General features: G+C 43.2%; 2 protein-coding genes across 5 annotated transcripts; one reads left to right on the top strand and one right to left on the bottom strand.

Annotated features, from left to right (window-relative positions):
- Positions 1 to 500: 500 nt before the first annotated feature.
- LOC115771548 lies at positions 501 to 4,246 on the top strand. 3 transcript variants are annotated; one of them, XM_030717291.1, is made up of 4 exons: positions 501 to 1,724; positions 1,830 to 3,732; positions 3,788 to 4,056; positions 4,114 to 4,246. In XM_030717291.1, exons 1-3 carry the CDS (start codon positions 932 to 934, stop codon positions 3,849 to 3,851), a joined length of 2,760 nt encoding a protein of 919 aa, XP_030573151.1. In that variant the 5' UTR covers positions 501 to 931; the 3' UTR covers positions 3,852 to 4,056; positions 4,114 to 4,246. The 3 variants fall into 3 exon arrangements, with proteins under 3 accessions (XP_030573151.1, XP_030573150.1, XP_030573149.1); XM_030717290.1 differs by having other exon boundaries at positions 501 to 3,732; positions 4,135 to 4,246; XM_030717289.1 differs by having other exon boundaries at positions 501 to 3,732.
- Positions 4,247 to 5,474: 1,228 nt separating this feature from the next.
- On the bottom strand, positions 5,475 to 13,612 carry LOC115771562 (E3 ubiquitin-protein ligase RING1). Of its 2 annotated transcripts, XM_030717312.1 has the most exons (3): positions 13,293 to 13,612; positions 12,892 to 13,192; positions 5,475 to 7,411 (listed from the first exon to the last, which is right to left on the bottom strand). In XM_030717312.1, the coding sequence occupies exons 1-3, from the start codon at positions 13,441 to 13,443 to the stop codon at positions 6,451 to 6,453; spliced, it is 1,413 nt and encodes a 470-aa protein (XP_030573172.1). In that variant the 5' UTR covers positions 13,444 to 13,612; the 3' UTR covers positions 5,475 to 6,450. The 2 variants fall into 2 exon arrangements, with proteins under 2 accessions (XP_030573172.1, XP_030573173.1); XM_030717313.1 differs by lacking the exons at positions 12,892 to 13,192; positions 13,293 to 13,612 and adding an exon at positions 8,616 to 8,746.
- Between the last annotated feature and the right edge of the window lie 793 nt (positions 13,613 to 14,405).

Below are 14,405 nucleotides of genomic sequence, written 5' to 3'. Positions count from 1 at the left end.
GTATCTCAGACATACAAATTATGAATGTATCTCTGAGTTACAAGTGTATATCTGAGATACAAAAGTATCTGCATGACTCAATGACATCTGTAACATCTGACTATCTGTAAAATAAAATAGTATCTGTGGGATATTTTCATATCTAAGCGATATAAAATTATCTGCGTGTGCATAGATCAGGAAGTCAATACATATATGTCACCCCGATATCATATACTTAGTAACCCTAGAAGCTATAGGACATAGATAAATTTCTTGGCTACCAGCCACTTTTTCTTTACGACTTGTTGACAAACCCCTTTCATTTCGAGTGTGTCTCTATGATATTGCATATCTGTCAAGCATATCTGTCAAACTTCTTTTGCCTGTGGGCTCATGCTGAATCTCCAACCTGAATCATTAGTATTTTATTTTATTACTATTTCTTATACAAGTTTTTCTCAAATTACCTTCACACATAAAATTTCGAGCTTCGATATTTTGGGCATTTTTAAAATTTCCAAATTTTTTCTTATGCTAAAAGCAAAGCTATATCTAAAGTGCGGCAAAGGCATAAAATGAATTCGCTCGTACGGTTTTTGATATTTGTAGCATGTCTCAACCTGCTATGCCTTATGCGATTACTTTACGAGGTATTCAAATAGTCGAATTGGTGCACCTCGAAGTTGAAAACCTCTTATCAATTACACAATAGAATACTTCCTATTGAGGGACTTAATATTTTTATTCAAGGCTTCCTTTATATGACATTGAAGTTTGAAAAGTTTTGGCATTTGTGATTTTTCGGTACAATTCAAAATTTCTATGCTAAATGGAGAAAAATATCAAACTCAGCTCTAAAAGCTACTACCAAAATACTGAAACCACACAAATACTTATACGTAAACCTAATACAATATTTATCACTACGAACTAAAACCATATTATAAATATGGCATGCTTTAAGCGCGACAAGCTCGACTGTGAATGTCCCGTCGAGTGTCCGAAAATCCAGTTAACCAAGGAACGTCGTTACACCTGGCTGAATTCCAGTGGTTGCGTAGTCAGTCGTCCGCTGACGAACTACGAGTGCCAGCTGGAGGATGAAGTGCAGCAGCTGCAGGACGCTCTATTCTCTATATCCTCGCACTATGCCAAGATTCAGTTTCGTTTGCGTCAGATAGCCACAGCCTCGGGCTACGAGCAGGAATGTCTGCTGCGCGAACTGGAGCGGGTCACATGCCAGGGCATCGATGACAGACACAACGAGCTGCCCAACTTGTTGAGCGACTCGCACAGGCTGGGCAATGTGCGTGGCAAGCAGCAGAAGATCATCTCAGATATCAGGAGTCGGCTCACGAACCTGGCCGAAGTGACCGATGTCTGTTTCTGCGCAGAGTCCGATAGTAGCTACAATTTGCGTAGGCATCTTCAGCGAGAGCTGGAGGAAGCCCCTCTCGAGGAAATACCATTACCTGCCACAGAGGAACATGAGAAGAACTGTTCGTGTGTCGTTTGTCAGGACCGTATGGAGGAGAAATGCAAAGTGCCAGCCTATGAGCGGGGCTATCTGTCGGAGACCTGGCCAAGCGTTGATGAATGCATTGATGAAACCCAAACCCAAACTAAGCAGAAGAAGAAAAAGTCCAATAAATATAGTCTGGAAAAACTATTAATCGAGCAATCGAGCCTGTTAAATCCTAGTCGCACCGGTGTAAGTCGCACCGTTATAAGTTCTGCTAGTGGTAAAAAAGCTCCCAAGGAAGTAAATTCCATGCAAAGAAATTCACGAATCAATGGGGTACAAAGCGCTAGAAGTCTCAATCGCACCGTTATAAGTTCTACAAGTGGTAAAAAAGCTCCCAAGGAAGTAAATTCCATGCAAAGAAATTCACGAATCAATGGGGTACAAAGCGCTAGAAGTCTCAATCGCACCGTTATAAGTTCTGCTAGTGGTAAAAAAGCTTCTAAGGAAGTAAATTCCATACAAAGAAATTCACGAATCAATGGGGTACAAAGCGCTAGAAGTCTCAAATCCAAAAGTAATCAGGATATCAAAACGCAAAAGAAAGGTGTAGTGCAAAAACTACCAACGCATAGCTCTAAGTGCTGGCAATTGCAACGCAGAAAATCCCACGAGCCGCAACAATTTTCGCCAAGAAATTCGAAAATGAAAGACGCTTTAGATGCAGCTGAGGCTGGGGAAAAGTGCATGCCTGGTTGCAAATGTCCGGGATCGAAGCGCATGAGTCAACGGGACTTTGCATTAATGCAAAACTACAAGAGTCGAATGGAGCTGAAAAAGAGAAAGTCCAGCAGTAGAGCTCAGGGCTCAAAAATGAAATATGAAATAGAAGGTGATACACCAACAGAATCGACATGGAGTGGCCAGAGCTGCTGCTGTAATCCTGTAGAGTATAGCCCGAAATCCACGAATATGAATAGAGCCAAGGACACAATCAGATCTAAACCACAGAGCTGCACAACGCTAGACTCTGGCAATCAAGTAGAACATAAGGGGAAAACCACCAATATCAAAAGAGCTAAGGAATCACCACGCATAAGTCCTCAAGGCTCGGAAATGCAATACTCCAAAAATCATGTTGAGATACGAAGAGACAGCAAGGTCAAGTCCCAAAATGGCAAAGCAAGTTGCCCACAGGCCTGTATAACGATATGCCCTGGCAATCAAGTTCAACAAAATGTGACTATCAAGCGATCAACACGATGTAGTCTTCAGAGCTCACTGTTGCAATACCCAGACAATCAAGTAAAGCGCAAAAGTAAAAGCATTCAAAACAATAGTGCTAGGGAATCGCCCCGAAGTAGTTCACCAAGCCCAAGAATCCAATCTCCTCACGAACGAGTAGAGCAGACTAACAGCCTGAAGGCAAGTAAATCCAGATATAGAACCCCGTCGAACGGACAAAGTACTCCTCCAAGTGAGTTAATGCAATGCGATGGATGTCAAGATGCCTGCGAGATAAGCAAGTCCAGCATTAGATCTAAGGAACCACAACAGCGCCCTGCCAAAAGAGTGCAATACCAAAACCTGGAATCTGAATGCGAAAGCGAATCGGAGCTAAGTTCCGGATGTCAAAACCATCAACAAGACAGCAGCCAAGAAACCGTCCATAGCCGGGAAACGGAATGTAGGGAGGGGGATACACAGGTCCCAAGGTACAACTGTGCCTTGGCAGAGATGTCCACATGTTTTGTTCATAAGCGCAACGCAAGAACATTATGCGACAAGCGATCTTGTACGGCTGTTTGTTCTAAAACTTGTACATGCTATGATCAGCTGCCGGATGAGAGTAGCAAAAAGCCAAGCAAAAAAGAATTGAAAACTTGCGACAAGGAAACCTGCTCTATTAAGCAGGCCAAAAGGCAAGCGAAAAAGAAGCCCGAAAAGAAAGAGAGCAAGAAGGATTTGAAATCAAAATCTATGACCATGATACCAAACGTAAAACCATTGACACCAGCACTAAAACCTCCACGCAACTTCGTCGAGAGCCAGAAGAATAGTTACCTTATCTATCCAAATGTCCCCGCCAAATATGGTTCTCCAACCAAAGAGAAATGTGGACGACGTTTCTGTAGATTGTTTTGCAACAAGTTTAGCAGAACCTCGGTAGATCCAAATACCAAGAAAAAGCCTGACAAAAAAGAACTTAAACTAAGCGAAAGCCTAACTAACCCCTGCCCACAAACGTCAAAGAGCCCTGACCGCGAGACTGTGCTTCAAGAACTAAAGTAAGTTAACAAAGATTCAGTTCCCAAAGCGGAGCTAAAACGATTTGTCTTAAAGGTCTCGCTTCAAAGCTAAAGAGTCGAGCGAAAATGATGGAGGCTGGCGATTAGCTCAGCTATAATCATAAGTTATCTTAAAACACTCTCAAACAATGGCAGGAACTCTCTGGAGCCACGTTGAAAGTGTTTTAGTTTAGTTTAGGATTATGCTTGCTTCCAATATCTGGTAGGTCGTATGATTTATATTGTATGATGGCATGTTATGTAAGCCGTTGTAAATGTTAACTGGACTTAAGTCCAGCAGATGTGCCATGCCCAGGGTCTTGGGTGAGTGATAAGCTGTAAAGAATTCAAATACATATACATATTAAATCTTTTACTCAGAGATCATCTCGCCATAGGCAGAGTGAAAGCTGGATCCTGCTGTTGATCTTGGCCAAGAATACCAAAGTGCAAAGTCGGGTAAATTTGCGTCTGTCATTATATAGAAGTTTCATGTTTGGATATTTAGTAAAATAATAAAGAGCACTCTATATATTATTGTTTATAATTCAACTCGAAATGCTTTTGTGATTGAATCTCCAATTGGTACTGTTTGGCTGGGATTATTATTTATTTGGCGATCCCAAGTGCAGCCTGCAAATCTCTGACAAAACCAACAATTTTATTGACTCAAAATCGTACAGATTGTACGCTACCCTAAATGCTGCTGGCCATGGTCATTGAACCCCGGCCAGCATCCCCTAACCGGCGCTCTCTACCAAGGCTAACACACACAATACGCCTGAATCAAGGGAACCAGTTTTTATAGTCGTGACGCGTCGCAGCCAGCGTTTTGGCAATTTTCCGCGCATGTCGAAAGTATTTTTGCAGTCTCTTAGGTAGAGGACCGTACCGTACCCGTCTAAAGGACCAGATCGTGTGGACCGCATTGAGGGTTGTTTTCTCTCTCTCTCCTTCTCCCTTTCTCTCGTCATCTCTTGGCAGCAACCGTGGCCTCATTGTTCTTTCAGTTTCCCATCCGATTCATTCATGAGTGCGCCTGTGCCGTCGTCTGGCCCGTCTGCTTAAGGGCCTCTTTCTAAGTTGGTCTATAACGCTTTTGGTTACCCCTCGTCGCTCGCTCACCGTTGCTCATCCTCATGCTTGTCCCATGGCGCATGCGCTGCTGGGCTTATCTATTGTCTCATTGTCGACTGGTTTTTATAACGCCTTCCGTATTAATGGTCTCAACGTCCCGTCCCGAGCGTTTCTGCCTGACATCTGGCCAAATGTGTGTGTTAGGCCCATACGAGTAGGGGTTAACCGTCCACACTCACACACATTTGTCTCAGATATGCTAATAGTCTGGCATGTTTAATGATATTCGTATAACACTATGAGATAAAAGCAGTTTGTTGTGTGAAGATGGCAGATAAGATACCAATAGATAATTGAAAACGAAACATTGCCACGGATTTGGATACGGGATGAAAAACCAGTCGGAGTAGAACACAAAGATACGATTTTCTAATTTCAGTACATATTATTGGGCAAGAACTACTTTCACACTTATTCAAAATATATGTATGTAAAAAACCAATACATAATGCATTTGTATCATTTGTATTATTAACCTTTACAAATCTACACAAAATCCAATCAACAAGGTAATTCTATAATGTACGTATTTTATTTAACTTTTCTTTTATATATATATATATGTATATCATTATATAAATATATATTTACAACGCTTTGCAAACGGTTCAGAAAATGTTTACGTAAATATTTGTTGAAGAAACTATAAATAGATTTAATAATATATTTATATAAAATGCTAATATATTTAATATGTATTTGCCACTTTAGATTGAACTTAAAAGATCACAATGCTGCAATTCTCTACGCATTGGCAAGATTTCAAATGTTTTCGGTTCGAAATGAACTTGAATTAAGAACTATTTAAAAAAAAATAGAGAAATTAACGTAAATTACGAGTTTCAGTTACGTGTGATGGGACGTTGGCTAAGATAAGCTTTAAATATCTATCTAAGACATGTTCCAGCATTAGTTTGTAAGTTCCTTAAATTTGGCAGCATTAGGAAAATAAATAATTATTTCAAAATATATGAAGTTAAAACATAAATGTTGCAAGTTCTTTTTCCATATATATGTATATTCAAAGGCAAAAAGATTCAAAGATAGATTCAGGCTGCAGCGAAAAACTGGAACACTTTGCTTAGATACATATGGTTACGTATGTATGTGTGTGTGTATGACTTAGAACTAAATTAACGTTTATAATAAACTAAATCTCATACATTGCTAACTTTCTTTGTCTTTGTTGTTGTGTCTTTTCATAGAGTTCATATTTGTATTTATTTGTATTTGTTTTTTTTTTCTTTGTTTTTTGCTTTTTTGGGCATAGCTTTAAAGAAGTTTTCCATAGGGGCTGCTACATTTGGTATAACTACGTATTGTTCCTTTTTTTTTGGCATGGCACAAGTTTGGCATTGAAAATTGTTCGTTTTATGGCAAATTGAGAGAGAGAGAGAGAGAGAGGGAGAGGGAAAAAAACAATTGAATATTTGTGGTAAATTATTGGCAAGAAAACATTTTGCTTTGAGCAGCTGCATTAATCCATAATGAGCTCTACTTCTTTTCTCTACTACGGCTAAAAAACTAGAGTTAACCCAGAAACCCGGAACCCAACCAAAACCCGGAGACCCAACCCAGCGCCTATTTGGCCGCCTCGCATTGCTGCATCTGAACAACCAAGAGGAGTATGCGATTCATTAGATTGTCCGCCTCCGAATCCTCCATGCTGTTCAGCTTGGCCGATATGAAGCCACAGAATTTGGAGTTGAGCACCTCGCGCACCGTTTGCGGTGGCGGCAGCTCCAGACCGCCAGCCACAGCTGCGACGCTCTGTTGCTGCCTGAGATGACGGTGCTGTTGCAGCATTTGATCCTCATAGTCGTCACCATCCAGATCTGCATCCTCCAGCTCATCCGTTTCGCCGTTGCGGCGACGCTTGCGCGGTATTGCCGTCTGTCCGACCTCGGGGCCGCCGCTGATACTGTGCGGCGAATTGGAGTCGAGTATGATGGGATAGGGAAAGTCCGCATCGATGGCCTCCAGCTCCTCCACCTCGTCGGAGGCATTGCCGCCATCCTCGTCGCCGCTGCGCAACGAGCTGGCGTCCATGTCGTCATAGCTCGGCTGGTTTGCCTGCCCAGCGCCGCTGTCGTTGCGCGTAGAGCTCACGCGGCTGTCGTTGTGCTGCGCCTGCGCCAGAGCCAGCGCCTGCTGATGAGCGGGCAACGGCTGCAGGGGCTGGAGTGCATCAATGGGCCTAGTACTGCCACTGCTGCTGCCGCCGCTGCTGCTGCTGCTGCCGCCTCCGCCGCCGCCACCAGCGTTGCCGCCGCCCGTTGACAGATCCAGCTCCGGCTTCACATAGTAATCGCAATAATAATCCTCGTTGCTCATGTTCAGCGCCGAGCACTTGGACAGGTTCAGCACGGCGCTCGACGATTCGTTGAAGGATGAGGTGAGCTTCAGCGCAGCAGCTGCTGCTGCTGCCGCTTTGCTGCCGCTCAGCATGCTGTGATTGTTGTTGTTGCTGCTGTTGTTGTTATTGTTGTGCAAGTGCTGGGCGAAAGCGCTCAGGCTGAGATCGCTGGCATGTGAGGCGCCCCTGGAAGAAAGAGTTGGAGATTAGAATTCAGTTTAGAGTATTATGTGTGTAAGAGTGTGGGAATTAGGCCAAAACGAGCTGAAGACAAAATATGGTTCCGTTTAGGTTCGGCTGTTGCTTATCCAACTTATTCGCTTTAAGATTCGGTTTATGGTAACAATAAAGTGGATATTCCAGGCTTAAACAGTTTGATCTGTCGTTGATCTACATTTCATTCTGTTTACATTGAGCCCCTACGCACTCGCGTCCCTCTTTCTGTCATGCCAAGCCAGACACTCACAAAGAAACTGTTTCCAAAAATAACAAGACAATTAGGATGAACGCCAACAACCCCAAGGCACAATCAAAAAGAAACGTGCTCTAACAAACCCCAAAAGCAAAATACGAAACAAACTACCCAAAAAAGAACTCATGTATTCGAACTGATTTGGCTCCGATTTGGTGTCTAGATTCAGGGCTGGTTTCGGGCTGCGCTACTCAAATTTCAGGCGCATTTTCCAGTGCCGCGGAGCACAGCTGCCTGGACGCCTCAAACGTGGCTATTTTTAGACGCAAAGACGAAAAACTTGCCTCGCCCAGCCTGGGCTTGGCCCAGTCGAAACAGGCAGCGGCTCCAGGACGTGGCACTTTCTGTATGCTCCGGGGCAGGTAGTTGACAATTGGAACTGTAAAATGATATGCGAGGCGAGCGTTTTTCACATTTTTCATGTTTTCCACATCTACATCGACTGCCAACTAAATAATCAGGGCCAAATGCATTTTCACATGTTCCAATAGCCGAAACGCTCTCTATTTGCTTGCGGCTTCTGCGGTTCCTTTGGACATTCTCAGCATATATTTCTCTGTTTGCTTTCGTCTATTTTTCTATGTCTTATCAATGTTTGCTTCCGCTGGGCCCAGAGCCCGGCCAGACCCAATAATGGACAGTTTGCATTTCTATTTAATTGCGTAGCTCATTATGCTCAATATGAGGAATTCCGATTTTTAGGTTTATCAGCACCAACAACTGACGCCCAAACCAATGGTCAAATTTCCGCTGTTAGCTGAGCTAAGCTGAGCTGATCTGAGCTGACTTGATAAGCCAAAACAAATGGACAAAGTTTAAGTCAAGTCAAAACAAATAGTTCTCATGGTTAAAATCATTGATGGCCCTTCAAATACAAGCCCAAGCTTAAATCTTAGACAAAGAAAGGAAAGTGCTTACAGTTTCAATTGAAGTTCTGGATTAGTATTATGTTAAATATAGGTTCCATAGTGGTACAAAATTAAACACAATATTTATACTGCGATTAAGCTGAACGATGAAATAATAATAATAGAGATATTCCCTAGAAATTTAGTTAATACATTAGAATATTTTTCGTTTAAATATGACACACTTTTTGAATTTGAAAAATTTGGTGTCTGGATTCATATAATAATGAAAGCTGTGGCAACATTTATGTCTTGCGATAAACTTGAAAGTCTTCATAATCCGACTACTTATATTCCCCAGAAATATTGTTTTTTGGTTACCTTAAGTTTGATCGAAAGTTAGAATATTCTATTATATTACAATATTCAAAAAACCTAGAAAATAGTCTTAATTAACTCATAGCTATGCTGTCCTTCTTCTTGTCTATAAAAAAAAGAATAGAACAATGGCTCCAGAAATATAATTCATTTCCATAGAGGGTTTCCAAATTGCAATCGACTACTATAATATCGTATAAGCTATATATATCGATAATTATCGATAACAGCAAACAAAAGGATCACTCGGATCAGTAGAAAAGAAACAATTTCAATGCGAATACATAATGCGATAATCATCAGATTTGGTTGAAAGTAAAGGAGATAAGCCTAAGCTCCTATCGATCAGTTACAACAGTATATAGTAAGGTTAAAAATGACTGATCGCCCAAACACACTAAACAACACCTTCGACAAGCAAGCTCGAATATTTGCCGCGGTACTCTCGACAATTACAAAATCAAATTAAATATAAACGTCAATTACATAATCTGAGTAAATATTTTCATAACCTTTACGATACATGGAGCAGAGCCATTGCGCAAATTGGGTATACGCCCAGTATTTTTTGGTGGGGCCGCAAGTGACGCATATGCAAAAACATTTTTGTGAGCTGCTTTCCTCTGGATGCCAGCTGAGATTTGTGGCATGGGGCGCGGCTGGTCAATCGATTCGTTTCGACGGCGGCGTGGGGTGTGCTGGGAGGGCAACAATAATTTCATCAATTTTTCAGCTCATTTGCTTATTAAATCATAAGCGTGACACACGGCACCGAGCACGACACGAGAGCGAAAAGCACGAACGCTCTGGCCAGACCCTGGTCATCAGCGTTGGCGACCAACCCCGTTGGCTGGTCCGTTAGCGCACACATACATGCCCATATGTATGCATGTGTATGTATTTTTAACCCTGGCCCGCCGTTTGGCTGCGACGCCTCAATTGCCAGACCGAACACAAGCGCACAAACACACATGCTCACAGGCACACAGGCGCACATGCAAGCGCGCACGCACGCACACGCAGACACAAACGCTCACTTACACACACACTTACATTAGCATGCCGAGCAAATTTTTAATCTACGCTTCTTTCTAAACTTGGTCCACTCGCCACAATCACTCATCGCGCGCGTTCGTTTTGTCCGTCTGCTGATTGTCATTCTCTCATATTTGCTGCCTCTCATTGCGTTAATTTATCACGCTCTCTCTCTCTCAATAACTGTTGCCCACTCGCTCTCATTGGCTCTCTCGCTCGCGCTCGCGCTCTCGCTGCATTCGTTCAAACGCTTGCTTGCTCGCTCGGCCACCACCAGCAGCTAAGGCTAAAGCGTTTTGTTGGTTTTTGCAGCTTCCCTCGATTTTGTTTTTGGTTCAAGTGGCGATGCCGACGACAACAACAAAAACGACAACAACAACAGCAACAGCAGCAGCAGCGGCAGCGGCGGCGTTGTATAATTTTCGCTCTGGACAAGATCTGTTTTTATGGCTCAAGCCGCGGTCCCGGGCCCGGCCCGTTCCGTTCCGTTGTCTGTTATCAGCTCAAAATAATAAAAATTTAAATACATTCATGTGTGTGTGCGTGTCTGTATGGCTCTCTCTCTGTGTGTGTGTGTGTGTGTGCGGGCATATGTGGACCCGGGACTGTCGACTGTGTTGCCGCAGCTCTGGTTGCTTTTGCTGTTGCTGTTGCTGCCGATGTGGGTACAGTCAATTGAAAGGAAATGGCCTTATTTCATATAAATATATGTACATAAAGTACAACACACTCGCACACAGCCTCACTCATAGAACGACAAAGTGACAGAGCGGGGGGGTTGCGGGGCGGCGTATGCTCCACATGAGCCGCAACATCGCAGAATCACAAACTGGCGGCCCCATGCCCTGAGCCTGGTCATTTCTTTGTTCGAATTGGTTTTTTCCGTCCAACGTTTTTCGAGATTTTTGCAACGGGTACGCGTACTCGCATATTTACATATGCATGCTGTCTGTATGTGCATGCGTGTGTGTGTGTGTGTGTGTGTGTATTGGGCAGATGTTTTTACAGAGGCTTAGCTGAGATTTGTCTGGTTCGCAATGCTTCAGGTTCTCGTCATGCAAATTGCAGAGAGCTGCAGCCACGATAAAAGGGGGCACCATGGTCACAAGCAGCACAGGATATGCGAAGGACTCTCTGGGGTTAAAAGAGCACTCATTTTCTATGGACTCTACTGCCGAAAAACAACAATATTATGAGAAAACCCAAGCATTGGTTCAAAACCTATTTCGAAAGCTTGAGCCGAGTCAAAGATTGTAAAGATTGTGCTCAATAACGATTTTCTTCCCGAAAGATCATCCAAGAATTTGATATTTAACCTACTTTTATATTGTGACTCATCATATGTAAATATTGTGAATGGAATGAGCATCAGGCAAATGGAAAAATTGACTGCGATAAGAGTTTAAAGACAATCTAGAATGTATTAAACTTTGATTTGAAGATAAAAGACGTTAAACTCAAGATTTAAAAGTTAATAATTCCCGCTCTTGGAAAAGAAAGAATCCAGGAAAAGGCCAACTTAATGCAGTCCATAATACCATAAATGACCTTAATCCAACTGAGTCAAAGGTCAATTTCGGAGAATAAGCAGCAGGCATAGAAATCTTCAGGTGAAGCCCACAGAATGAATCGCCTTCTGCCATGTTTCGCTTCACTGAACAACAATAAGAACCTTATATGTATTGCAAATACATGCATACATATACATGCATACATGCCGTATATAAATACACGTATATGTACGTCCACAATAAGAATATAATATGCGCCAACATTTCAATTTCAAATTCAAAACAAGATCGATTGAGTCATCCGCGGAACGTGGAACATGGAACATGGAACGTGGCAAAGGAAACGTTCTTGCGGCTGGCTGGCTTTGGTTAGATTCTAGATTCTTAGCTTTTGCTCTTTGCACTGAAACGCGCTGAAAGAGAAAGCGAATGCAAAAGACAGCAAAATACTTATAAAATGAAAAAACACTCTGGAAATTCCATATTAAATGTGGTCTTTGTTCGGGACCCAGAGTCCAGGGCGTGAATCGGACGTGAATCAAATGCAATGACAGTAGTTAATGCGCCTGGCTAGGGTTTAAAATAATGTTTCGCCTGAAAAACCAAAACCAAAACCAAAACGAAGGCAAATAACGCAACGCCAACAAAGCGACGAGCTCAAAAGAAAGAACCGTTATTCATACTTTGAGGCCGATCTTTGTCCCCCCCCCCCACTCCCCTTGTCTGATTCCGAATCACATTGTTATCGCTTATCGGACGCTACGCCACTTGTAATATTAGTCAAAGACCTCGTCCGTGGGGCAGGGCAGACAATGGAATAGACGCTGATTGGAAAGTGACCAAATTCAGGTGGGTGTAAGCCGAGCTCCTGATAAGACAGCCGCAATGTATTGCGAACAAGGTTTTCGAATCATTTCTAGGTTATTCATATGCACACATACATACACATACACACATACATACATGCGTACGAATCTAGAGTCCACAGTTGTTATGGAACGCTTAAAGCGATATTCGATTAGGCTGAGCCTTAAAATTCAAACTGACAAAAAAAATTAAATTCGAGTAAAACGTTTTTTATGCGTTTAAAGAAGAAGAGCTAAGAATACATATTTAAAGACTAAAAAAAATTATATAACATATAATTTTATATGTGTGGTTAAAAAATTATAAAATTCTATAATAATCTTCAAGAATTTTTAGTGTATATTCTGAGAGAAAAAAATAACAAAAAGTCCTCTACTAATTATAGGAGAGCTATAAATATGTGCATATTTTCCCCTTTCTTTTTTTTTCAAAATTATCAACAAGTGTCTAAGCTCGAGCTTTTTTCTTTTTTTTTTTTTTGGGACCAGCCTAATTATAATATTAACTTGTTAAGGGTTGTGTTTTGATATTGCTCCGCATGCAATGCGTACTCACTTTCTTTCCCTGATGACATCCCTTAAGAAATCCATGGCCTCGTACAGGCTCCATTTTGGCTTAAATCCATTGCCCATCAATTTGACATGGGCCAATTCGCGGCGATAAGATTCGCGCAGCGATTTGAAGGCGCGGGCCACGCGGCGTCCGGGCGCATTGAATTCCCGGCCGATGTGCTCCCAGGCGCGATTCTTCTCCTCCTCGGCGCCCTTGAAGTTGGGCAGACGGGAGTCCCACAAAATGGGATTATCGTGCACCATCTGGATGAGCTTCAGCTTGTCGGAGGCGTTGCGGCGCACCACTGTGAAAGAGAATGAGGGGAAATGTTGTTGTTGTTGTTGTTCTTGCTCTTGTTTGTGGATGCAAGGATCAGGGGAAGTGGGAAGTCTGGTTGTACGCACACTTTTTGATCTTTTGAGCGGGCACCACGGCCAATTCGACTTTGGGCTTCATATCCAGGGCTATGGCCGCGGCGGCTGCGCTCATGTCCTGCAGCGAATTGGTTGTGGTGGGTGAGGAGCCCGATGAGGCGGCAACGGCGGCGGGCGCCATTAGAATCTGTTGTAGTATGTGTAGATTAATGTTGTTGTTTTTGTTGTTGGCCAGCGCGACAACCAGGTTCACTTTTGTTTTTCACTTGACCCAGAGTTCACTTATCACATTCACTTTACTGTTGCGTTTTGCCAGCGCGATCGGTTGGGTGGCAATAGATGACGACGGGGGCTGCTACCCTCTCACGACCAAGTTTAAACAGCAACTAAAAACCAAAACCAAAAAAATAACAACCACCGCGAGTTGTGACGGCCGCGACAACGACAACATCGACGACGTCGGCAGCGCTGCTAGCAGCAAGCCCGCATTTTCGATGCGGAGCCAAAACCTAGAAGAAACGCTGGCTTAGCATGCCGAACATGCAATACCCTGAGCGAATTGCCTTACGAATTACGCCTAAGAGGCCGACACTAATGCTGCGGAGTTAATGATAAAATCCGAATGCTCGACGCAAGGGTATGAAAACACAAACACGACTCACACACACGCACACAATCACACACACACGAGCCAAATAAAGAACCAGGCGCAGGCGAAAGAGCCACAAAAATCACGCGCGCTCAACATGCGCGCTCAGCTGCTCTCTCAGTCGATTACGCTCTTCGCCTCTGCTTGGGCCAATACACAACGTGTGTGCGCGGCGGCATTACCGTTATCGACGCCTGCGCCGGCGTCGCCAGAACGAACGATAGCGCACGATGCGCGTAATGAGCTCGAAGAGCAGTCCAGGCCGTTGGCTCGGCTCGCTTCGGCTCTCTCTCTCTCTCGGCTGGCTGGCGTTCAGACGGAAAAACGCCGTTTAATTGCAACAGAAAGTAAAAGCGAGCAAAAGAAAGAGCGCAAAAAAACAGAGCGACCGAGACGACAACGTCACTCACAAACACACATACACACACACACACACACACAGAGAAACAAATCAAGAAATGAAATTATGTGTAACACAAAAATCAGTTGACGCG

This window comes from Drosophila novamexicana, unplaced genomic scaffold (assembly GCF_003285875.2).
Source record: "Drosophila novamexicana strain 15010-1031.04,08,12 unplaced genomic scaffold, DnovRS2.1 tig00000072-arrow-arrow-pilon, whole genome shotgun sequence".
NCBI lineage: Eukaryota > Metazoa > Arthropoda > Insecta > Diptera > Drosophilidae > Drosophila > Drosophila novamexicana.
This window is presented reverse-complemented; position numbering and strand designations above follow the sequence as displayed.